We start from the raw sequence: 26,048 nt of genomic DNA, 5'->3' as shown, positions 1-26,048 counted from the left end.
CGCACAGGGTCTCTAGCCCCATAATATCGGGGACTAAAAAATCAGCTGCATGTGTCAATATTGGTAATAAACATATTGCTCTTCTTGTCATTCACCTGCCTGCCATTAGGTGTTTGCAGCACAGTTTTCTGTCCTTCCAAGGACAGAACCAGAAATAAATTCGACTGCCTCTCTGCAGCAACTACTATGTACCATACATGTCAAAAAGGAAATGACACTATAATGTTTGCCCATTGATATTTCTGCTTCTTCTAACTTGCGGAAAGGGCTGACTAGGTACGTGTGGGAGGGAGGTGGTAATTTTACATTTAGTAACTGGGCAGACTTCTCATCCTTTTGGAAAACTCATTTCTGGGCAGTGCTTTCTATTTCCATTGTCCTGCAAAAACTGGCTACTTACCAGGAATCAGCAGCTGGATGTCAAGTTGATATAGTCATCAGTATGGTGCAATTAAATGATCCATCTGCAAAACATGCCACGTCACGAGTCTAGAACGAAATAAAGTGTTTAGAGCAAAGGGGTTGAGGGGGATTCAGGATCTGGCAAATCGGGAGCAAGGAGCCAGCAGGCAGAAATCAGGATAAAGAATGAAGCCTGAACAAGCTGATAAAAGCCAGGAAGCTGCTAACCGATGCAAGTATCCCAACTGCCCCCATGTGTGTTGTGCTTGCACTTTTCTGCACTTTTCTGTTGAATAGTAATATGGCATTACTGGGTGGAAATTACAGCCCTATTGGATCAAACTGTTGATTACTTGCAAGCATTTCAGTGTTGCAAGTCAGGCATGAGCTATTTCAACAGGCATCTATTACTGTGCTGAGGCAATGGGGGGACTGCTACTGTAGCTGGCTCTCAAGGTAGTTCTTTGGTATCAACCAATGTTCCCATTCTTGGATCCTTATTAACGTCAGTTTTCTTGGACTCCTCAATGGCACACCTGTATTTGAGATTACTTGTTTGCTTGGGTTTTTATAAATCCCTGCATAATTTGTCCTACTGTTCTGGAAAATAGATATACATGTTGCCATTTCAAACATCGGGGCTTGATCAAGTGCAGGTTCCTGTTGTATAACCCTGCCAGAAAAATGGGTCATAATTTTAAAAATTCTCTGGCTGAAGTCTGTAGATTGCAGAGCAATGGAAACTTGGCTTTTCCTTTATTTTTGGCCCATTTGAAAAAAAAGTAGACTACTGAAAATAATTTCTGAAAACTGAAGACAAGCAGTGAGTTGGCCTTAGAAGAAATGACATAGATTCTCCCAAGAATAGTGTGTTGGAATTTGGATGCTGTTGTGTCTTACAATATAATGTTTTATTGCTGTTAGGCGCACTCACCTTGGGAATAATGTAGGGGAATAATGACTACACGTTTATTTCTCTTGAAGGGATCGGTCCTATTCACCTAAATGAAATAGCATGTACAGGGTCAGAAAAATCCATCACGGACTGCAAGTTCAATACAGAGTCGCTGCGTTGTAATCATGAGGAAGATGCTGCTGTAAGGTGCAACATTCCAGCCATGGGTTTCCAGAATCAGGTGAGAAGTCAAATTCTTTGGATAAAAAAGCATAGCAAGCTTAGTGACTTCTCTTTCCAGGTGCTTACAAGGCTTGTTAAAACATCTAATTGACTGTGGGAATAGTAACTCAAAGGAAGTGGTAGAATCTCTGTCATTATTGAGCATTGAAAAGAAGACTGGAGAAAACACTGTAAAATACATAGTTGAAAATTATCCTGGGCTGACCGTAAAATACCTCTTAAGAATCTGACACCTAAGCCCTGAGACTCCTAAATGTCAAGGTCAGTTGGAGATAAAAGCCAAGTGCCCAGGTCACTTCTGAAAATGTGACTTGGGAGATGACCAAATAGGTTTTTCTGTTAAGCAGAGCAGCCTCTTCAGCTTTGCAGTGGCTTTATAAATCTACTATAGAAATAAAACCATCACTGCTTAAGCATTAACTTCCTCACCCTGGAAGTCTGCATGAGTGGAACTTGCACATTCATTAAGCTGTTTAAAGGAAATGAATTTAATATGGGATCTCTCCTGTCATTTTGTCTAGTGGTGTTTTGGAAGAAGAGTGATGCCCCGAGTTGGTTTTAATGCTACAGTTGGCCTGAATAGAGGGTAGCTGTCCTTTTAAGAATGTTCGGTTACCTTTACACAAGGCATCTGCCCTAAAATAATCTAGTACACTTGATTGGAGACTAGGAGAGGAAATGTATTGTATGGGTTGCCTGATGGATGATAAAAGACAGGCTCAAGCTCTGTTGTGTGCCAGGAATTGTGTGGTTCAGACGGCTTCGTGTGATTACTGGCCTCAAGATATTATTTATGTTCAACATTCCTGGAAAACAAAACAGTGCAACAACTACCTGATGTTTTGTAGCTGCAATCAAATACCTTTCAGAGGAGCTAGAGAGTAGTTGTCTTGTGGCTATGTTTTTTCAGTGAAAAATAATACTCTGAGGAAATACCAGGATTCAACAGCTGTGCCTTCTAAAGGCAATCCCAAGGCTTGCGGCTCCTGATGGACTGACTGATCCTGATCATGTACGTTCTGCCTTTTTATGTCAGGGCCAAAGGGCCAAGGGTAAAATTTCCTTCTCTGCAGTGGCTCTGTAGTGGTCTTTGTGCCATTTACATTGCACCCTGACATTCAGGTAGGGTTTAGCATGGTGACTTTCCATTGGCTCTGCACTATGGGGAGTTTTCCCCCTTGAGAACAACAGAGGCTTTTCTTGAGAATACCCCAAGGGCAGACTTGTCATTGAACTGCTATGTATCTTCCCTGGAGAGACTTTCATAGTTGAGGTGGCATATATGAATTAACCCGATAGCCCTTTAAGCATACTGGGAGGTTTTATGCAGAGATGCCGTTGTGGTTTAGCCACTTGGCTTGGGCTATGCTCTCTGTTCAAACATAGACTTCCTGTGTGGACCTGGGCAGATCATTTAAGGCCAGGCTCTAAAGGAGACTTAACATTTTTGTGGGCATCTGTCTTCTGGTTGCCCAGCTTTAAACACCTGGTACCTGACTGCACTTGGCATCAATGAGAAAAGCTAGTGCTCAGAGAATAGGGCCATGATTCTCAAAGGTATTTAGGCACCTAGATCCCATTTATTTCAAAGGGAGTCTGTGCCTAGATAGGAGTTGGCACCTTTGTGGATCTGTCCTTCAGTGTCTAAAGCTGGGTGCCCAGGGAGTGATGAACACAGAGACCACTTGGAAATATGGTCATAAACTCCTTCTCTGGATCTTAGTTTTTCTGTCTGTAAAATGAAGGTTATAATGCAGCTGTCCCTTAAAGAGTACTCGGGTATATCTGGGAAGGACTTTCATTCCCGGGTGCTGAATAGCACAGGGAAACTTAGCTGCATTTGCAAGCAAGGTGCTGTGTGTGTCAAGGGGGGTGTCCCAGTCCCTCACCCTGCAGAAGCCTATAGGGAAGCAACACTACCCTGTGAGGTTATCTTGGGAATCCCAGGTCTTTTTAGAAGTAATAAAATGCAGTTGTGCTTGGAATGCGGTCACGGCTTTAGTTAAACTTACTAATCAGATATGTGGTAGTTTATTTTCTTTATATGACACACAAAAAAGAGAAGGGTGGTGTAGCGGGGAAACCTGTGGGGCTGGGCCTGTCTGGAGGCAGTTTGTGGGCTTCTGCAAAAGTTTGTGGCAGCTGCTGGTGCTCTGCCACAGCACTTCAACTCACCTTCAGACACTGGCTCCAGACCCTCTTGGCAGAAAGAGCAGCAGGCACTTGTGATTTATGTTGGAATAATTTTGGCTCAGCTCTTCTTGTACCATTTCATTTGAACATCTGTATTGTATTAGACCAAGGAGGAAAATACATTTTGAGCAGTGGAACAATATTTCCCCAGCTGCTTATTTTTCTGTGAGGCCACTCCTCGATGCTATCTAAGTCCAGTGCCTCGTGTCACTGCAGGCATACGGTTCCTCCCTGTTCAGAGTCAGCTCGTAGCCTAGGCCATATTTGAGCCCTGTGTGCTTGCAACCCATCAGTTTTTGTGTTCTAGTAGCACATAGGGGCCCTGCTGTGGTAGGCCTTGGTAAACAGGGAGAAAGCCTATGCTCTGGCAAACTTGTAAGATAGATACAGAGGGTAATTGTTGGGAAGGAAAAGAGAAAAAAGGTCCCTGAAAGACATGTTAAGACCTGCAAATCTTTTGAGGAACGTTGAACAATTTAAAGGTCTCATATTGATCATTTAGTTGGCTTGCTGGGCTGAGAGTTTGCAGGTCTGAGTTATGTTCTCTGTTGGGCCTTTGACCTGAGTTATGACCCTGGGCAGTCTCTTCCACTATTATGTGTAATATAGGGATCATGGCACTGGATTTTTTTTTTTTGGTAGGGGGCTCTGAGATCTAAGCAAGAAAGGTGCAGAGCACCATTTGCATGTCATACACTCAGCACTTGATAAATAATTCCAGCAGCCCTGAGGGGTTGGTTCAGGCTCCTGCTTATCCAAATGAGCTGTTATTTATTCTCAGTACACTAGTGTGTAGAGTCTTCAACTTGGAATGAGACCCCGTTGTGCTGGGTGCTACACTAGGACATAGAGAGATTCCCTGCCCTAAGGGCCATGCAGTCTAACTAGATGGGGCAATAACATATAGGCAAGACCTGTAAACCTCCTGCTTTTAGGGCATAACCCAATCTTCTTACTATGGGAGCTGGGGCAAAACATTGCTTGGGGGCATTTTATTTGATTACTGCCAGCAGCACTGATTCTTTCGGCTGCCTGTGAAGCAACTGGTATTGGATCCCAGTAGAGAGAGGGTATTAGAATAATTAGACCACAGGAATGATCCAGTCAGTTCCTCAGATAGCCAGAGGATTAGAGAAGGGCAGTATGATCATCAGTCTGTTAGAGGATAGAAGCCCAGAGAGATTAACTGAGTGGCCCAGGATCACACAATCTGTGGCAGAGCCAGAATTGAACTTGGATTGCTTCAGTCTGGTGCCCTAACCACAAGCTTTGATAAAACTTGAAGACTTGGAACTCTCCCATGCCAGCTGTTGCAAATAGCTCTGTATACTACCAGCTCTAACATGGCTTTATAAATAACACATTCAAATGTGAGTGGAGAATTCATCTGCTGCCCACTTCTGCAAGCCCGGCATCTCTTCATACATGGAACTAGGTCAGCAGAGAAATTCCTGGCAATTGCTTTTAGAGAGCTGAACAGAAATCTTTTTTTTTTTTCTTCTCCTTCCCTCCAGCTGCGTCTGAGTGGTGGCCGCAACCCATATGAGGGCCGGGTAGAAGTCCTCATGGAGCGCAATGGGACCTTGAAGTGGGGGACAGTCTGCAGTGAGAAATGGAGCACCGTGGAAGCCATGGTGGTTTGTCGCCAGTTGGGCCTTGGCTTTGCTAGCCATGCCTTTCAGGTATGTCACCCTCTTCTTGTGCACCTGCAGGTTGGCCTGAGCTCAGGCAAATGATGGTAGCTTTGCCCTTATGCCATGCTTATCTGCATAGCCTGGGCAGGATCTGGGTGAGCTTCTCAGGTGTACCTCAGCCCTTGCTTAGAGGGTCAGTCTCTGAGGAACGTGATGATTCAGTCACTGTGGCTTGCTCTGTGCTTGGCCTTCCTGCTCAGAAAGCCAGCAGTGATGGTGGTGTAAATATCATGGACAGGCATCTCCTAGATTCCCACTGTAAAATACATTCTTCTTCATAGGAGCCCCTAGCTGGTAATCAGATGGTAACCATTTTATTTCCACGCGTAGAGAGGCTCCACACCCCCTTCCCCGGTACCTTCCAAGTCCCTTAGGAACCAGAGACTTGGCCCCATTCATCTTCCCCACGTGCATCAGCCAGGGAGACAGGACTAGCTTTGCAGCAGTGCTACCAAAATGCAGAGGATTCAGTGAGCAGGCTAAGGAGTGTGGAGTTTTTTTTAAGTCCTCCTTGAAATCATTGGCCTACATCATGACTGTTATACCTACGGAGCATAACCAGCATCAGCTCAAAGTAGGTTCGTGACTTTTTGTCATCTTCCAAGTCAAACTCACAGATCACCAGGAATTCCTCTGTAGAAATGCATGGCTCAGAGTCTTTATCTCATGGTGAGCTCAGAAAGATTTGCTCTAACACAGGGCAGTATGAAGTATAGCAGAGTTGATAGGCACATGCTAGGGATGTGACCCTTGGGCTAGGGACAGAAATAGCAGGACTGCCAAGAAAAATAAGACATCTGGAAACACCTTTGTCTTTTCAGGGCACCAATTTCTAACACCTTTCTGCTGGTTTTTGCTGAACTTTTGGTGCAGTGTTTGTCGTGACTTTAATCCCAAGGGACCCTCGCAACGGTTAAACCAATGCACAGACTGCCTAGATGAACATTTTTTATTGCCATTAAAAAAAAATAGGCACCTCCTCATATGAATGCATTAGCCCTTTAAAAGCATGCTGAAACACTGCAGAGTAGCTTTGGACATAGTGTGAAGAGCAGTATATGGAACTTAAATGATTTGGGGGCATCAGGGTGGTAAAGGGTAAGGTTTATCAGGTGAGCCAAGCATCCTGAAGGCAACTAGGGAAGTTCATCAGATAGTGAAAAGAGACTATAAACAAAGCTGGTGGTTTCCTCTTCCACATTTGGGTCCAGGAAATGCTTCTTTTTTGTAGATAAATTATTGCTTCCTTTGTAATAAATTACTGGGTTTGGGATACTGAGGGAGAAGATTTAAATATTAAGCCATATTGATGGGGCATATTGCAAACAACTTAAGTGTTCAGCAGTTGCAGGGGCAGTAGTGTTGTGTACGGGTCCCTGGAAGACCTACAGAGACTGAATGTCTGTCCTCTAAGTGGGAGACCAAACCCGCCCTGAGGGTAGTGGTGGTCACCCATCTTCATGTCACCAGCACCATTCAGAGGGGCCTAATTCTCCAGGTTGGGGAGGGTGTGGGTTCTAGTTTTTGCTGCAGTCTCCGCATACAAGACTTTGCATTCACAGCTAGTGCAGCAATCTACTTACACTAACCACTTCACTGGTTTTCCATTTATTTTCTTGTGTGGCTGCCAAGTCGGAGTGTGAAAACCCAGGGCAGCTGTGTGCATCTAATGGCATTCTTCCCAGTTGACAGAGCACTGATAGCCTGGCTTGAAAGAAGGCATTTTCCTTCTGCAGGGGCTGCTGGTATTGAGAACATAAAAAGTCCTTATATGGTTCCAGGCTATATCTTATACAAGAACATAAAGCAACATGTGTGGAAGAGGAACAGCCCTTTGTGCACATATGTGTGCAAAAAAGGGATTGCTAACAAAGGTGTTGCAACAGGAATATTGGTACAGGATGTCCTCCTCTTCTGAAAGGGACTCTCAGCTTTGATGCTTCCTCAGAGGAGAGCAGAATAAGGTGATTTCTCACCAAGGAGATGAAATTCTCTTAATCCAAACATCTCCAGGAATTTCTCAAATAGAAATAAGTAGCAAGATTAGGGCTAGGCATGGTATGAACACATAGTAAGAGACAGTTCTGCCCTTCATAGCTTGCAATTCAAGTAGAAAAGACCTATTGAAATATGAAAAGAGAAATGAGATAAGTGCTATGGCACAGGGAAGCTATATGACTTGCCCCAGGTGTAGCAGTGAGATCGTGGCAGAGCTAGGAATTGACCCTTGAATCCCAGATGAGTGCCTTAATTGTTAGATCATTTGTCCCCTTAAACAGTTGAGCCTCCTGGCACTCCTGTCAGGGAGGGAGAGAATTTCTGTCCCTATATAGAGAGGGAAACTGAAGCACAGAAAGGTTATGTTCTGCAGTGGCAGAAGTGCATATTCTGAGAGCTTTCAGAGTAGGACAGGAATTTTAACACATCATTCATGCATTTCCATGGCTTTGAAACTCTCAGATGAAGAATCTGGATCCCAGGCTTCTGCTTCACCGTCAGTAAGAGAAGTCCCTCCTTGGTTTCAGCAGTCAGCATTTCACAAAGTCCAGAGAGTGCATGACCTTTCTGACAAGGATCTTGCAAGCTATGCCTTTGAACCATGCAAAGCCCCTGAGGCATCGGAGACTTCAGGATTTGGCCTCTAAACGATATTTGGAGAGGGCGTTGCTGTGGGGATGGGTTTGGCTCCTGAATGCTCTTTGTAGTTTGCTGGCCTGGTGCAGGCCATTAGTCATGCACCAGTGTTTTGATCTCACTTTGGAGTTTCCTGTTGTACTCCATGCTGCACAGATGTCGCAAAGGAGATGGGATTAGTTGCTTGCCATCTAACCCATTGTGGCAGCTTATCTGACTGGAAACAGACTGAGGATGAATTCATAAACTGGACAGGGAGAGCTGGGTGGAGATGGGAATTTGAGTTGGATGACAGCAAGGCAGAGTTGCAAACCAAATTGGAGCAGAGATGAACTTCAGCTTTCATGTTTACCAAGAGAGATTGGGAGGCAAGACTGCTGGGCTAGGGACAGACATTCAAAAAGCCTGAGCCTGAATTGATTCAATCTTTGCAGGTTGGTCTAAAAAGCCTGCCTGCCTCTGTCATCTCCCATAGCAAGGACTGTAGTCAGCATGTGGTCTGCTAGCTAAAGCTGAGAGGTGTCTGTGTAAAGCAGACGGGCAGGGGGAATAATGCCTACTTAGCAGGGAGAAGCAGGCAAATGCCTGCAGTCTCTGCCAAAGCTCCAGCCAGGGAGCAGAGGGGAGGGGCCAGCCCTGCTGTGGAGGAGAGAGCCCCGCCCAGCCCAGAAAGCATGCTGGGGGAGTCTGGTTTATCTTAAACCAGCAAGGGGTCTGGGACAGACATTGCATAAACCGGTTTGAACCAAATCAGTTAAACCTGGTTGAATGTAGTATCAGACTTATCTCAAACCAGTTTCAGTCATTTTCAAAGTGGTTTATGTGCACTGAACATCTGTTCTGTTACAGGTTTAAACCAGTTTCTGATCACTGAAACTGGTTTATGTATAATGTCTGTCCCTAGCCCTAAGGGTCTTCTCTCATATGTAGCGGGGTTGGGGAGGACACTGTGATCTTGTGTGTAGTCAGATCCCCTGAATTATATTCTTTCTTCTGCTACTGATTTATTGTGTGGCCCTTGAAAAGTTATTTATCATTCTTTTCCTCACTGTCACTACCTGTATGGCACAAACAACAGGGATGTTGTATAGGTTAAGTAGTCTGTATGGTGCCTTGAAGATGTGAAGTGCTAACTAAGTATTATTTGAGATGTCTGAGATAGCTCAGGGGCTTCAGTACTTTCACTGCAAGCAGGAGGCTCCATCTGATAAAGTACCTTCTGGCAACAGTTTCAGGTCATGCACACAGATTGCTACAATTTGCCTAGTATGAAGTGCAGTGATTAAAGTGTGATGGAGTGGGATGGGACCTGGGGGTATAAGCGTCTGACTATGCTTTATGTTGGCAACTATGTAAACTGCACAGAGATTGCTGTAGCATTCCTTTGACTTAGTACAGTACAAAATCTCAGCAGCATAAAACAGTGGGTTGCAGACTAGTCAAAGCATCTCACTGATGTCTTATTAATGAAGATCTCAATTTCTGCAAAGCTGCGGCAAACCTGATACAGGCATTCTTGTGTTAATAAACCGACAGATTAAACTGTGGTATCTGGATGTCTGGATATTGTTAAGTTAGCTTTTTTCCCCCCTAGTTCCTTATTTTTTTTAGGAAAAGAAAATCATTGTGTTTCTTTAAGTTTGCCCTCTGGTAACTGGGCACAAGTGTTGCTTTCAGTCCACCTAGAGTAGCTATTGTATGTCTTTGTTGTCTGCTGCCAGTGCATAGCACATAGTATAGCATAGTAGAATATAACAGTGGCTGCTCAGATGCTCAGGGGGGCATGGTGCCATTAAGTGCTAAGGAATTCACAATCAGCTCATTAGTAGCAGCTCCTGATAAATGTTGTGTATGGAAAAGCTGATGAACTGCGTAGCTCACCATTTACTGAGCTGCTCCTGTGTTTCCAAGCTGGCTGCCAAAGCCTGGTGAGCTGGTGAATTTAGAACCAGGGCATGTTAACTTTTCATACTTTAATGAAATCACCTCGGGCAAATCTTAGCCTTGCTCTAGACAGGGGTGGGCAAAATGTGGCCCGGGGGCCAGATGTGGCCCGCCAGGCCTTTCTATCCGGCCCGTGGGGCCCCTAAAAAATTTAGAAAATTAATTTACAAAACCCTTGATGGCTTGCCAAAACTCAGTAAGTGGCCCTCTGCCCAAAATAATTGTCCACCCCTGCTCTAGGAAATCTAAAAATACACGTGGTTCATGACCAGGACTGGCACAGAAGCCAGATCTTTGCATGGAGCAAGAATCATTGGGTTACAGACATGGCTCCAAGGACATGCTGTGTCCATAAAGCGTAGGACAAAGATTTTCTGAAGGGACTGGTGCTTTCGGTGCCCATGTTGAGATCTCTTAACAGAGATTGATTTTCAGGAAGGTGCTCAGCACTATATGAAAATTAGGCCCCTTTAAAGGGTTTGCAGTTGGACACCAAAAATCACCAGCTGTTTTTGAAAATGTGGAATTAAGATCAAAACCCTCCGTCTTCTCTAGAACAGAGCATGTTAGAGATGCCTTCTAAAGAAAACTTGGCTTTGTGAAATAAGCAAATAGATATTAGTAGGAGCATTGCCAGCAGATTGAGGGAAGTGATTATTCCCCTCTGTTCAGCACTGGTGAGGCCATATCTGGAGTCCTGTGTCCAGTTTTTGACCTCCCATTACAAAAATAATGCAGACAAATTGGAGAGAGTCCAGCGGAGAGCAGCAAAAATAGTTTGGGGGCTAGGGGACATGACTTGTGAGGAGAGGCTGAGGGAGCTGGGCTGGAGAAGAGAAGATTGAGGGGATTTAATAGCAGCCTTCAACTACCTGAAGGCTGGTTCCAAAGAGGATGGAGCTGGACTGTTCTCAGTGGTGACATATGACAGAACAAGGAACAATGGTCTCAAGTTGCAGCAAGGGAGGTTTAAGTTGGTATTAGGAAAATCATCCTCCCTAGGAGGGCAATAAAACATTGGAACAGGTCACCCAGAGAGGTGGTGGAATCTCTATTCTTAGAGGTTTTTAAGGCTTAAGTAGATAAAGCCTTGTGCGGGATAATATAGGTGGGTATGGTCCTGCTTTGAGCAGGGGTTGGACTAGATGATCTCCTGAGGTCCCTTCCAGCCCTCATTTTCTATGATCCTATATGCTCCAAAACAGAGGAGACTGACCTGGAGACTTATGAGAGCTCTTTCAGAGTTGCTAGCCTCTTTCAGAGTTGTGCTGCTTCGCTAAGTAGGCTTCTGTGTGGGGAGCACCACTTCTCCCTGCAGTGGAAAAGGGCTTTGTTGCCTGTTCCAAATGCAAATGCACATCCTTTTAACCTAAAACTTGATGCTGTCTCCTTTATTGCTGTCTTTCTCATATACTTTCTGCATCTGGAATTCAGAAATGCAGGATGCAGGCTTTAACACCATCCAGATCTGTCCTGCTGATGGCATGTGCCCCTTGATAGATCTGAGCCACTTGATCTGAGTCTTCAAAAGGCTGAGAAGTGTATCCAATAACCTGTTTCTGTCCCTTTCCCTAGGAAACTTGGTACTGGCATGGAGACATCAGTGCTGATGATGTCATTATGAGTGGCGTGAGGTGTTCAGGCACGGAGATGTCCCTGGGTCACTGTCGGCATGATGGCGCCAGAGTTTCATGTCCCAGGGGTGGTGGCCGCTTTGCTGCAGGAGTTTCCTGCTCAGAAAGTGAGTTCCTTTTATTTTCTCTTATTCGAGATGCATAGACAACCAAGGCCAATACTGGAGCCATCCATGTTATGGCATGCAGGAGAGGAAGGGGCGGGGGGCAGGGACTGCATGAGAAATGCAGCACTAAAATGTCCATGATGCAGGGGGTGGAGAACAGGGTATATAACTGCTTGGAGGGCTCTATATTTGGGATTCTCCCCTGTCCTTTCCTCAAACTCTCCATCTGCTGCAGCTCTTTCCTTGATCACCTCCTCCTTTTTCCCATGACCCTCAGTGTGCCCTGCTTCTCTTCTTCAAAACTGGTTTACTTCCCTTAGCTTCCTTTGCCTGAGCTGGCTGGCTTGTGCATGACTTCCTACAGAGGGTTAAGCTGGTGCACTGTGACTTGTGGCTAATACCTGTTCTGGCTAGGGTGCAAAGCCAGTGTCTGCAGCTGAGATGTGACGAGTGCATGGCAGGTCATCACTTTGGTGTAGACATCTCTTAAGAAGTTGGTGTCACGTTTTCCTCTCCCTGCCCTCAGCTGCCCCTGACCTGGTGCTCAACGCCGAGCTGGTGGAGCAAACCTCTTACCTGGAGGACCGGCCGATGTTCATGCTGCAGTGTGCGCTGGAGGAGAACTGCCTGGCTTCCTCTGCTGCCAACACATCCATTACCTCAGGCTACCGGAGGCTCCTGCGGTTCTCCTCCCAGATCCACAACAATGGGCAGTCTGACTTCCGCCCAAAGAATGGCCGCCACGCCTGGATCTGGCATGACTGTCACAGGTGAGTACATGGGTTGCTCCCCTTTTTGCCTCTTGTGCTAACACTCTTCAGCTCCTTGGGTTCTGTGAAGGTATTGCAGCAGGCACAAAGAGCATAACCTGCTCTGCTGTCCCTGCTGGCAGTGCAGCAAATGCTATGGGTTTTGGGTCTGTTCTGCATGGACATGTACCCACATATCAAAGCCATCTGGCACAACTGGTACTCAAAAGCCTCTCTGAGTGGGTGTCATTTATGTTGCATACCCCAGCCACTCAGAATGTCCTGGGACAGAGCTGGGAACAGCCCACTTGAAAAATACAGGCCTGGAGCAGTGTGTACACACATACACACGTAGCAGGTTTATTCCAATAGAAAACCACTGATGTTGCCAGGCAGTGTTAGAATCCTATTGTGATTCACTTTGTCAAGAAGTTGCAAAACTGAAGAACACCAGATGTTGCAGACCCAGAGGTGCTTCCAGGTAAAGTCTCTGGATTCCTCCTGGACAATACAAAAGGGTTTGTCATACCACCCTCTACAACATTCACAGAGCATCAGAACGCAAACAGTGTGCTGTAGGTTGAAATGACTGATTTGAAATGCAGATCAGATGTGAGTAGATAATGCAAAGAGGATATTTAACAACAGTTGAATGCTATGATCCTCGCAGCCCTTTTCAGTGGGCTATTCAGCAGCCCTACGCAGGTAAGGAAAGGCACCTCTACATTCCTTATAAAAGACAACTGCCTCAGAAGGCAGTTTATAAAATAATTTCACAAAGAGCCTCTCACTCTTTGCTCTGCAAGCTCCTGTCTTCTTGGATCATTACTTGGAATCGTCTGAAAGCTGTCTTTCGATCCCGTCAGCAAATATCCTCCATGGAAACCTACTTTCCAGTATGCTTTTGCACACAGAGCCTTTCTGGGCTCAGCTGGTTGTGGGCTATTTTGGCCCTTCTCTGTTTAGAAAAAGGAAACGTGTTTCCAAAGGCAGTTTAAAAAAAAAATATATATATATAGTGTTCAGAATATCAGAGTTTGGTCAGAAACCAGGGGGGTAATAGTAGGCTGCTTTTTGGGAAGAATATTGGGTGAAAAGTCCCTGTGTGGTTATACAGCTATAATGCTAACATTGTAGAGATGAATATTGCGCAAAATGAATCTGTATATGACCGAGATCCAGATGCACAGCAAGAGTCGGGGTGTTTACATGCTTGAATATACTGAGAGAAATATTATCTGCATATACATATTATGTATGTAGTTAGGATACTGTTTGTACAGCATACAGATATACATATCTACACTACTTTCTGTAATTTAGCTATACACACAAAGCTACTCAGTACAAAATCAGCCCTAATGAAATACAGTAAGGTCAGGTGTTTTTTTCCATTGCATTGCCAGTTATAGTGAAAGGAGCTGAGTTGAAATTTTAAGAGGGACACACATCATCCGTGCTGTTAAAAAAAAATTTGCGCTAAGCCTTCAGTTGGTACAAATGAGTGGATCTGTCGCATGTTCTGGCCATTAAGTGTCTCTGTGGAAAGGAAGTAGGAGGGGAGAGGAAGAAGCATCTGTAGTCTGGCTGTTTGAGGATGCTGAGTACTACCAGAACCCACTGATGTCAATGGGAGCCAGAGATCTCATACACAGTGGTTCTGAACACCCGCAAAATTGCATCCATAGTATGGATTAGGATTAGTTACAAGAGGTGCCTGTGGTTCCAGTTATCAAATTAGCATGAACACACATATAACCCGGAGATATCTGAGATTTTGCAGTTATTTCTCAGTTGAAAATAAAGGTAAACAACTCTGTCAGACACTCTGGCAGGATCAAGGGTGACTTAAATGGCCATTGCTAGAAAGAGATGTCTTAAGCATGCAACAAGGAATCCACAAAATGGGATCACTTGGCACAGTCTGTCATTAGCTGACGGTCCAACCAAAGCATGTTGGAAACGTTAATGGCACCATTACCTTCAAAACTGGAGTCCTCTGCTGATCTGAAGTTAGGAGGCAGGTGTCAAACTCTGCTTCCATAGATCTCCTCCATCTCTGACCAGCAAGATTCCATTCTTCCTGTATCTCCTTCCTCCGAGACTCTAAAGGTGCCTCCCATTTAATTACTCCAACCACACCAGGCTCTGGTTTGTTTCATAAAAGCCCAGGCCTTCAGCACAGTGCAGACTGGCAAAGGAACAGCTTCACATACTATTGCCTGCCACTGGATCAGAGTGGGCAATACTGACACCACAGGATGCAAATGAACAGGAGATGATGCATGGTAAATGGAAAAGGAAAACCAGCTAGGACTGGAAAGGCTTGGAGGGGCTGCTTTTGAGAGAAGAAAACTCCCAAATCATATTTGTCCTAACTTGGCAGACAGAAGACATCTGTAATTAGCAGGGATTTATTGAGGATCCGCAGAACAATGCAGGAGGGTTTGACCCTACAGCACCTTCTAATGAGATTGTTCTCTGGCTGCTTGTTCTTCAGCAGACAGGTTTTTCAACAATGTGCTACACTAGAGCAAGGGTGGGCAATTATTTGGGCCCGTGGGCCACATAGGGAGTTTCGGGGAGCTGTTGTGGGCCAGGTCAGTACCTCTGCCTTCCCCCCCCAGCATGCAACTGCTCACCAAACTTCACTATGTGAGATGGGGCCACGGGTGGGCAGGGGGCTGATGTGGGTGCAGGTGGGTAGCAGCTTCAGCAGAGGCAGTCCAGCTGAGGCCAAAGCCACCAGCGTTGCCTCCAGGCCACCCCATGCCCAGCAGGGTGGTGGGGAGGAGCCACAGGGTAACTGCTATGGCACAGTCTCTGGGTGGCCACAGTGAGAAGGCCCTAGCAGTGGTGAATGGGGGCAGCTGCGCCCACAACCAGGTCCCACTTTTTCCTGGTGTCCAGCAGCAGCTTCTGCCCAGCCCCAGGCTGAGTGCATAGTTCCAGTCCTGTGAGTCAGGATCCCTACAGTACCCACTCCTGACCCACCCACCCTGGCCACAATGAGTAGCATCTGTAGCTGGGCAGAAGCTGCTACTGGGCACTGGGAATAATCAGGACTTGGTGGCAGGTGCAGTTCCCACCCCCTTGCTACTGCTGGGCCTTTCTTGCCACCCAGAGCCTGCACTGCGGTTCCTCCCCACTCCTGCCTTTCTGGGTGCAGGGGCCCAGCTCAGCCTGGAGCCAGTGTTGGTGCCAGTGGTGGCAGGGAGGAGAGCTCTGGGTGGCCACAGCAAGAAGGGCCTGGCAGCAGTGAGAGGGACAGAGCCATGCCTGCCACCAGGTCCCACTTTTTCCCAGCACCCAGCAGCTCCTGCCCGGCTGCCACCGCTGCTCATCATGGCCAGGGCAGCCAGGTCCGAAGCGGGCACTTCAGGGACCCCAATCCCCCGAAGTGGGGCGGATCAGGGCTGGGCCTGCGCTCTCATCCTGGGGCTTGGGCTCTGCTCATGCAGGTGCTCGTGCAAGGGTGCCAGCCCCTCTCCATGGGGCTGGGCCTGGTGGCGGAGGCAGCCAGAAAAAAGTCAGCAGCTGGGCCAAGCAGGACTGAAGGGCTCACTGCAGGCCAGACAAAATCCCTCTGAGGGCTGGATTTGGCCCATGGGACAGATTTTGCCCACTTCTGCTGTAGAGGGATCAGAGTTATTCACAGAAGCAGCATAATATCACAGCACAATGGAATGCAAGTCATGTCTTAGCCTGCTTGAAAGGAGCAAGGCTCTGCAACGTTAGGGAGACGTGTTAAGTGAAGCAAGGTGAGGCAAGGAGAAGATCAGGAAGAGGCTACTGGCAGTCTGTGTGTTTTAAACCAGATTCTGTTTATATAGAGGATTATGAACTCAATTCCTGTTCAGTTTTTCCAGTCTGTAAACACTGTAATATAAACACCTAGTTGAATGATGCAGACATATTTTAGGAACTGAGTCAGACTTAAGGTTTAATTTTTTTTTTTTTTTAAATCAGAGGCAGCCAAAGTAGACTACTTCAAAGTCAATAGCTCAGCCACCAGAGAATGACTCCTTTTTTTACTGTCTCTGTGAGCTTCTGTCCAACAGGCTTATGACACAGAAGCAGGACAAAAATGGGAAAAAGGCACTTAATGGCAAAGTGAAGGGGAACTTGAGAACTTCTGCCAGCAGTTTAGCTATGGCGACTTTCTGGGGGTAGTGGAAGGGGAAAGAAGGGAGGGAACCAAGAGTAAAGAAAAATGTTGTTTCCCCATAGTAAAAAAAAAAAGGTGTTTTGTTACTTCTGTGAGCAAATTGTGGTTAAATAAAACATGCATGGATGGGTGCTTCAACCTACACTGTCTGTCAGAAAATTGTGCCATTCATTGTTAAGCCATGATGATTTTTGCAGCTGGAAGAGAAAGGGAATTTTACTCTTAGAACTCATCAGCAGTGTACTTCTTGAATTACCTCTGTCTGCTCAGTTTCCCCAGTCTTGCAATCCAGCCTGTAGTGGCTGACATGTATACCCAGGTACAGGGTTGCAGAAATCATAGTTTTATAATTTCATAGCTGTTAGGGGCTGGGAGAGACCTTACAGATCATCAGATCCAGCCCCCCTGCACTTGGGCAGGAAAAGACGAGGTTTGTATGGATCCACTTGCTGGGATCTGATTGGAAGATGCAGGGTTTGTTCTGTCTGAATGTCCATAACCACGGTATCTGAGGCTGTAGCTGTCCTGGCTCCCAAGACAATATTGCAGAAATTGGCTTTATCACTAGTTTGGTGGGCAAAAGGACATATTCTGGTCTCTGTTACATCAGGATAACATGAGTCAGAATCTGGGCCCTGACTGAGTAAAGCACTTGTTTAACTTTAAAGCATGTGCTTAAGTCCATCTTTATTTAGCAAACCACTTAAATCTACCCCACTGACTTTAGCTGGATGTCAGCCTGGGCTTAACTTTACCAAGGCACTTTTGTTGAATCACTGACTGGATGCAGAGAGTTCTTCCTGGGAGCAACGTTCCCCAACTTGTGCCATGGTCTTTGCTTGGCATCAGTTGTGCAACCCTGGTATCAGATGTGCACATGCACAGCCCACATTGCAAAGGGGAATGATCCCAACTCAGCTGTGTTGCACAGAGCTGGAGCTCTTTTGCTAGAAGGGCAGATAGAGTCAGGCTGACTCTGTCAGTACCCTGTTAACATTATGAAACTGTTGTGTATGTGAACCCAGCTGTTGGGTTGTTTAGGGCAGGGGAAAACATGCTGAGAGATAAATTTACCTCATCTGTTGTTAATTTCCTGTCAGTGGGTTCATAATACATTATTTTTTCTTTATATAGAAAAATCCCACAAGCTGGTTTGGTAGCTGGGTACATTCTGCTCTATTCAGAGATTGTTGCTAGAGAGCCAGTGGAAGCAGGAGATAATTGATGTTTCTTGGCCTAGGGAGCAATGGCACGGTCACCAGAAATTATGATTTGTATGCCAATGGCTATGGAGTTCTCTTTTCCCCTTGCTGCTAGGAAATGTGGTTCTGATTCAGAGTTACTTGGGGCAGGGAACTAGCCTGTGCCCAAATTGGGCATTGAAAGATAGCTAACTTTCAGCCTCTGGATCTAGCTTTAAGCCAAAACAGGTGACCTGGTCTCCAAAGAGCTAAAGTCTTGCTGCAGCAGCTTAAACTATACATGGTAAAGTGCTTGTAAGCACTTGTAAAACTTCCTCTCGGCGGGGAGCTAAGAGCTCTGCACACTGGGCTCTTGCAAGCTCCAGCTAACAGGATGGGCTCCTGGCTCCAGCTGGCTGGGTTTGAAGCTTGAATTAGAAGCGTGTACTTGTCCCTTCTGTTGCTGAGGGATTCATCTGGCTGGAGGGTATGGGCCGCTGGGTTCTACTTACACCACTCTTGAACAACTGGCAGTGCTGCATGGGGAGGTCTCTGCTCCCCTCGGTGCTGGTTAGGAAATGGGCTCTGGTGCACCGGTTTTTCTGGTCAAGAGCACTAGGCTGCACAGGATTTCTGCAGTAGCCATGGCACAACCAGTCCCTTTGACACTTCTATGCATCTCTCTCTTTCAAATCCATTTTCTAAGGACCAGAGTGACTGCGCATTTTACTCTATGTATTTTACCCAATGACTACTTCATGCAAAATGCAACAACTCTGCTGGGGACAGGAGGAATGCCCAGAACCCCAGGTGCCAAGGTCCCAGCGTCATTGGGGTAGAAGGTGTTCTTGTCCTGCTCTTGCAGGATAACTGAGCCATATTTCAAGACTGTTGTTTCCTTCTCTCTTACAGGCATTATCACAGTATGGAAGTCTTCACACACTATGATCTGCTGAACCTCAATGGGACCAAGATAGCTGAAGGACACAAAGCCAGTTTCTGTTTGGAAGACAGTGAATGCGAAGCAGGTATTGTCAGTATAGACACCTTGTGCTGAGTTAATTGCTAGTATTATTGCTAGTATATGGCAGTGGTTCTCAAACTTCTTAGATTTGAGGCACCCCTAGGAAAATTCCAGCTGTTAGTTTTCACTTGTTTTTGGACTATAGGAAAATAAAAGAGCACTTCATCTGTTGCAAAGAACTCGGAAAGATCACAAAAGGGAAGAATGTTTTTAACACTCTGGATTCTTCGTTGAAATCTTTACGTTTATCATGGGAATCATGTTTGCACACCTAACAGTGCAAACATTGCATGGCACCCTGTAGTACCATTGAAAGGATTTCAAGGCATCCCAGGGTGCCCTGGCACCTGAGCTGAGAATCACTGCTCTAGGGGCTCTCCAAAGTCTGCCAAGTGATCCCCCAAGAACTGCAGTTGCTCTTAAAGCTAAACAGAGCAGAGTGGTTGGGATCCAAGGATGCTTGGTCTCAGCAGCATAACATTAACAGTATCCCTGTTCTTACAAAAGGTCCTTAGTGATGTGGCACAGGGACAGGAGTCCCACAAGAGCTCATTTTATTGGCTGATTAATGGTTTTGAAAATCTGGCCATTGTTGCATTAGGAGCTGAGCACTTCTGAATTACCTGGCCTTATATTTCTGACTCCTGTGAATGCAGTGTTTCCAAAACACAGCTTTAGATGTTTGGCAGGAGACAAGGTTATGTGCATTATGTGCATTTGTTCCCAACCACCAAAACATATACACACAGACTTCGTGGCCCAGAAAAGGCCTGTGCTGACTTCAGCTCAGTGGAGGAGACCTAAGTCTCCCCAATGACAATCTTTGCAAAGTTAGCCTTGATCCAGGAGAGGAGGTTCTCTCTGTCTGCCTTCCAATAGTCTCTAGTTTCAAAGGGATAAGTCTTGCCTCCTCATGATAGCTGGAAGTGGCTGAGTTCCAACCCCAAAATGGCTGCATAGCTTCAGAACAAAAGGTGCTATCTTAAGTTAAGTGTGCTGAGTCCATAATCTCTACAGGGAGAAAACATAGAGCCCACATTGTACAGTTCCCTTCATAGTTTCATAGTTGGTAGGGTCAGAAGGGACCTGAGCAGATCATCAAGTCCAACCCTCTGCCATGGCAGGAAAAAGTACTGGGGTCAAACAACCCCAGCAAGGTGTTCATCTAACCTCCTCTTAAAGACCCCCGGTAGGAGCGAGCACCACTTCTCTTGGAAGTTGGTTCCAGGTCCTAGCCGCCCTGACAGTGAAGTAGCGCCTCCTGATGTCTAGTCTGAATCTACCCTCTGCCAGCTTGTGACCGTTATTTCTAGTCACTTCTGGTAGTGCTCAGGGGAACAGGGACTCCCCCAATGCCTGCTGGTCCCCCCTGACTAGTTTGTAACAGGCCACTAGATCCCCCCTCAGCCTGCTCTTGTGGAGGCTGAACAGGTTCAGGTCCCTCAGCCTCTCCTCGAAGGGCCTGCCCTGCTGCCTCCTGATCGTGCGGGTGGCCCTCCTCTGGACCCGCTCCAAGTTGTCCACATCCCTCCTGAAGTGTGGCGCCCAGAACTGGACGCAGTACTCTGACTGCAGCCTGACCAGAGTCGCATAGAGTGGGAGGATCACTTCCTTGGACCTGCTCGTGATGCATCTGTGGATGCATGACAAGGTACGGTTGGCCTTCCTGACCGCATCCCCACACTGTCAGCCCATGTTCATTTTGGCATCAATAATGACTCCAAGATCCTTTTCTGCCTCTGTGCTGATGGGAAGGGAGTTCCCCAGCCTGTAGGTGTGCTGCTGGTTCTTCCTCCCCAGGTGCAGCACCTGGCACTTTTCAGTGTTGAAACCCATCCTGTTCTCATCTGCCCACACCTGTAACCTGTCTAGGTCTGATTGCAGCCTATTCCTCCCTTATAGCGTGCCCACATCCTCCCAGATCTTACTGTCGTCAGCAAATTTGAACAGGGTGCTTTTTACCTCCTCATCCAAATCACTGATGAAGATGTTGAACAGCACGGGTCTGAGGACCGAGCCCTGGGGGACCCCACTGCTCACATCCCTCCAGGTCGAAAATGACCCATCCACCACCACTCTCTGGGTGCGGCCCTCCAGCCAGTTAGCAACCCATTTGACTGTGTAGGTGTCAATGCCACAGTCCCCAAGTTCATGAGCTCCACAAGTTTAATCTTGCTGCTTGCCAGGATTAGTGAGGGCAAAGCAACCTATTGGCAGGTTATATGGAACCTCCTTGTTCTGCCAGTTAGAAGCTTCCTTCTAATTTCTGGCTCAATTTTTTTTCATGGCTGGTTTATACCCCTTTGTTCTTGTATCAGTGTTGTCCTTTACCGTCTTCCTGTCTTCTCCTTCCTTCGTTTTTTACCCCCTGAAGTGTTTATAGCCTTGCTATGCTAGGCAAGCCAACCTCTTCTAGTCTATGCTGTAAGGTAGATTTTCTGGGCATCTGTACACGTGTGATGCCTGCTTAGATGTGTGTTAATTAGCACCCATCAGAGCAAACTCAAGTAATCTTGATGAATGACCCTGGAGCACATGTAAAGATGCCCTCTGTTCCCCTTAACATCCCATTAGGCCTTCTCTGCCTCTGTTTTGTTTAAATTCATATTTCTTGAACATGAGTGACCAGAATAATACAAAGCGTTTCAAATGAGCTCTCCCCAGTGCCTTGTACAGTATCATTTATACTTTTCTCTCTCTTCTGGCAATACCTTTACTGATGCCCTTAAGGGATGCATTTTATTGCCTCTTTCAGCCAAGTTTAAGTGCCTCTCAAATCCAGAGCAGACTCTGTTTTTTTCTGATGTTACTTAGCAGTTATATTTCTTTCTTTTTCAGATGTGCAGAAACAGTATGAATGTGCCAATTTTGGTGAACAAGGGATCTCAGTTGGATGTTGGGATGTGTATCGCCATGATATTGACTGCCAGTGGGTTGATATTACTGATACTCCACCAGGAGATTACCTCTTCCAGGTACAGGGAGAGCTGGGAAGCAAGCTGCTGATGTTTCTTATCTACTGGGAGTTGGCAACAAACTAGTTCTCTTCTATAGATGGATAGGCATATATCAGAATACATTGAAGACAGTGAGACCAGAACTGCAGACAGATCATGAAAAACAGCCCAGTCATTTGCCTGAGCAGCATTTTGAGAACTACCTAATTTTTCTGAGGTTGTTGAAGGTATTCAGAGGACACAGGTAACTGGTATAAATGCACACTGCTGAATAGAACAGTAGGTTGTCATTGGAGGATGCAGTTCCCACAGGCCACCAAAATAAACTCCAAAGCACCACTTTAAGGAACCTACAGACCACGTGCAGCTGGCTTCTACTGTAAATTTAATTTTCTTAAAATTATATATATATATCCTGCACCAAATAGTTATTGCTGATCTGTATAGAATGTCCTTAAGTGGTTTTGGGACCACAACTGAGAAACCAAAGTATTTTAGAACCCATGAGATGAGAAGCATGCCTTATCTCTTCTTTAAATTTAGTGAAAGCATTGCATCCTTCTTATGCCTTGTTTTCACCTCACAATGCAGTGCTAAGAATTGAATGTAGGACTCTGGTACATCCAAATGGTAGGTGCAGGAAGAATCCATTCAATTCTAAATTCTGTGTCAGTTTTGAGAGAGAGGGGGATTTTTAATGTCTTCCCTGCTGTCCAGTTAAATACATTTAGTTCTTTCTTGAGCTGGGAAGTTTCTGGAGAGTACGTTTGTGCTGCAAGGGAAGTATTGTCTTCCGTGGTAGATATATCCACTTGAGCTACTGTTATCTCACCAGCAAGAACAAAGCTAGAAATGAGGATGTAGCAATACAGGTTTTGGTCACATCAGTATATACCTAGCAAGTATATCCTCAGCAGGTGCATCCGGCCTGCATTCAATCCATGCCACAGCACCCTCACTGCCATTTCCCACCCGTCCTTAAAGATAGATTGGTATGCCTAACCATGCCACAAGCATAAATATTCTTTTCCAGTGTTGGCAAGTACTGGGGCAGAGACAGCACTACTAACTTACAGAGATATATTGCAACTGAATAGAAGGAAAGTCTCCACTGTACACCTTACTTCAGTTTAAAGAGAGAACCTTGCCTTCTTTCTTTTGTGTCCTCTAAGGAAGTCTCTTGTAGTGTCAGCTAGAGCAAGGAACATGTTTTAAAAAATATTCTTCGTTCTTTTGTTTTCTAACCACCTTTAGCTAATTCTCTTGTGTCATTTCCAGGACACTGCGCATCATTAATTGACCATGATAACTTTAATCTTTTCTCAGGTGGTCATCAACCCAAACTTTGAAGTTGCAGAATCTGATTATTCAAACAATGTGATGAAATGCAGGAGCCGATATGACGGTCAGCGCATCTGGATGTATAACTGCCATATAGGTGAGCAGGGGGATGTTGTAGTGTGAGCTGATCTTTCTGAAGCACAGCTATATCACTTGAAGCATTTGCTGCAGGTTAGAGCAGGTACTGGCAGTCAGGATTCCTGGGCTTCATTAATGCTTGCTCACCATGTCTTACTGACAAATCATTTACTTAGAAGCAGTTCCAGTTTCCAGCTGCATGTAAGGGCTGAGTTATGGATCCAAGGGAAAATGTTAGATGAAATCTCCTTAGGGCAGTTAATGATTCTGAGATGAAACATGCCACATACATATAGTTCCTGCCTCCATGATGTAGAGATCAACTGAATGAAAAATAAGCTAGAAAGCAAGGTCTAGTCACCCTCATAAACATTCAAAACATGGGGCCTTTAAAGTTTACAAGAACATGGTAAAGAAGGGGTTGTCAGTGAAATCCATAATTTCACTGACAGAATTCTCTGGGTCCAAGCTGTGACAGTTAGGCAGAGCTGTACTGCCCTGGGCAAAATCACTTTATTACCTAATGTTTCAGCTTTCGTATCTGTACCATTTTTGATGCTTCAAGCTCTCCATTATCAGAAGAAAGGTGCTAGAAAGGTAAAGATTGTGTTGTCACAGCATCATTACAGAAACAATTGCACACTACATAACCCTAATATTTCAGTGGCCTGATGCATTCAGCATCCATGTGTAATGCACATAATTTAGGTAGTCTTCTCTGACTGCAGTGTTGTCTCTCTGGCCTCCGTAGGTGGCTCCTTCAGCGAAGAAACAGAAGAGAAGTTTGATCATTTCAGCGGACTGACAAATAATCGGGTGTCCACTCGATAGAACAGCCTTGCCTCGCCCCCCACTCTATTTAAGGAAGCAGAGATGCCTCTCAGTGACTTCCCTAACCACTGCACAGAAAAAGAATCAAGCAAGCAATCATGAACTTAAGTTAGCTGTGTAAGTTATTTTCAGTGATGCCCTCCATACTTATTCCAGGTGCTCAGCACAATAAGGAGCTAACTCTGTAGTCCTCATCCTTAATGTTCTGATTTTGGACCAGGCTGTAATTCTACTAGGCCCCACTCCCCTAAAAATTGGGCTGCATATCCATCTATCCGTCCAGTCTTACCTTTCACTAGAGCTCCCTTCCTCTCTTGCAAACCTTCTAGGCTGCAGTTAGTAGAGTATGGGTATGGTGGTTGCATTTGGGTGATGATAATAGGAATGCATTTCTGTATTCCGCTTTTAAATGCACTTCAACCTTGGCTGCCTTATCCCCTTCTCGCAATGTTTTAGCTTTAAGTCAAGTCTGAGCATGCCCCCAGTGCAAAAACCTACATTTGTGATATAGCTTCTTGGAAATAATGCCATGCAAATACCCCGTTTAGCAAGGAAGTGGCTGGTATGTCTAAGAGAGAAACTGGAGCAGCCTTTCTGAGAAAAGAGGGGAGAAAGCGTAATGTAATACTGTGACACAATTTTTAGATCCACTCTACTTGCATCGCAATCTTCTTAACATCTAAAGCAGGCCCTCTCAGCACTGTGTACTTACACAGTGCTGAGATTACCAGACCTCAACCAAGCAACAACTCATTCATGAAATCTCGTATGCCTCCTTGTGGCAGGAGTCCACTAGAATATATTTATTTTCCACAGCAGGTTAATTCACCCAGTAAGTCCTACATGGAGCTGTATATTTCCTTCCAGCACCTTTAAGCTGGATATTAAATTGGTGCTTTTTCTGTAAAAGATGTTAAAGTGCGACACCAATATACTTTGCAACGATAACTTATTGGCCTTTTTTGTCACAGATCTGGACCACATGCTATGTCAGACCACCTGTATAAGTTGATAACTTTTACACTTCCATAACTACATATTGGTGCTAACTGTACTCCTCTGTTTGTTTGAGGCAGAACAGTGTTTGCAGACACACACCTACTTGAAATAAAAATCTGTTTTGGGCAGAAGAATGCTTTATATGCAATGTATGTGTATTTTCGCTGACTTCTGTCTCCTCTCCACTGTGTGGGTAGAGCAAAGGACTGTGTGTCAGGATCTTTGGGTTTTACTCCCACTGGCTTGGACTTCAGGGAAATCGTGTAGAGACACCAATGGCTTGAAGTCCTTCATCTTTAAATACAGGTATTGCACCAGGTCCTGTGGCACCATAACACTATTGTGGCCTTAATTATGTTTCAGTATAGGAATTCTCCCTCCGTTTGTGTGTGTTTAAAAAAGAAAAAAGGAAAAAAAGGACCCACGTGAACAGGAAACTGTGAATTTGACTCAACCAATATGGCTGTTGAATGCTAGACTTGCCTTAAGTGTGTAACAACAGATTAAATGGTTTCAGTCTGTTATGTGATTGCTGTTGGCTGTGTCCCTTTTAACCTAACGTTTGCTCTCTGTAACCTACCTCACAGGGGTGTTGTGAGGCTTAAAGGATGGCAGTTCCATCATTGGTTATTGCCTGTCAGAGGTGCTCGTAATACTCATCCAGTGCCTGTATACTGGCATTGAACAAAGGTTTTAGTCTACTGGAACTTGGAAAACTCCATGCCGTATCAGGGGGAAGGGTGAGACTGTTTACTGAAGGCCTGAAGCCGGAGGATGTCAAGCACCCTCCATTCTGAATGCAACGAGGGGTGGGGGGAGAGTCTCAGGATCAGGCTCTACAACAATAAAAGCACAATGTCAAGTTCTGACTTTTTCCTTAATCGGTAGAAAAGAACTCCTTGAAATACTGCGACACCACAAACCTGATCATGCTGGTTAAATACACTGTATTTATATAAAAACCGAAGGTTCGC

At 45.5% G+C, this 26,048-nt stretch overlaps 1 protein-coding gene across 3 annotated transcripts in view; it reads left to right on the top strand.

The window, feature by feature from the left end:
- LOXL2 (lysyl oxidase like 2) overlaps positions 1 to 25,598 on the top strand; it is a 106,800-nt gene extending 81,202 nt beyond the window's left edge. For all 3 annotated transcript variants that reach the window (XM_019482459.2, XM_006263901.4, XM_059730726.1), the window contains 8 exons: positions 1,387 to 1,538; positions 5,248 to 5,415; positions 11,581 to 11,746; positions 12,273 to 12,516; positions 18,757 to 18,872; positions 21,707 to 21,843; positions 23,152 to 23,263; positions 23,996 to 25,598. In XM_019482459.2, the coding sequence (XP_019338004.1) occupies positions 1,387 to 1,538; positions 5,248 to 5,415; positions 11,581 to 11,746; positions 12,273 to 12,516; positions 18,757 to 18,872; positions 21,707 to 21,843; positions 23,152 to 23,263; positions 23,996 to 24,075 (1,175 nt within the window). In that variant the 3' untranslated portion in view covers positions 24,076 to 25,598. The remainder of the gene's footprint in view (positions 1 to 1,386; positions 1,539 to 5,247; positions 5,416 to 11,580; positions 11,747 to 12,272; positions 12,517 to 18,756; positions 18,873 to 21,706; positions 21,844 to 23,151; positions 23,264 to 23,995) is intronic.
- Positions 25,599 to 26,048: the final 450 nt, after the last annotated feature.

The sequence above is a fragment of the Alligator mississippiensis genome, chromosome 7 (assembly GCF_030867095.1).
Source record: "Alligator mississippiensis isolate rAllMis1 chromosome 7, rAllMis1, whole genome shotgun sequence".
In the NCBI taxonomy this organism is placed as follows: domain Eukaryota; kingdom Metazoa; phylum Chordata; order Crocodylia; family Alligatoridae; genus Alligator; species Alligator mississippiensis.
Note: the sequence above shows the minus strand (reverse complement) of the source record. Positions and strands in the feature narration are given on the sequence as shown.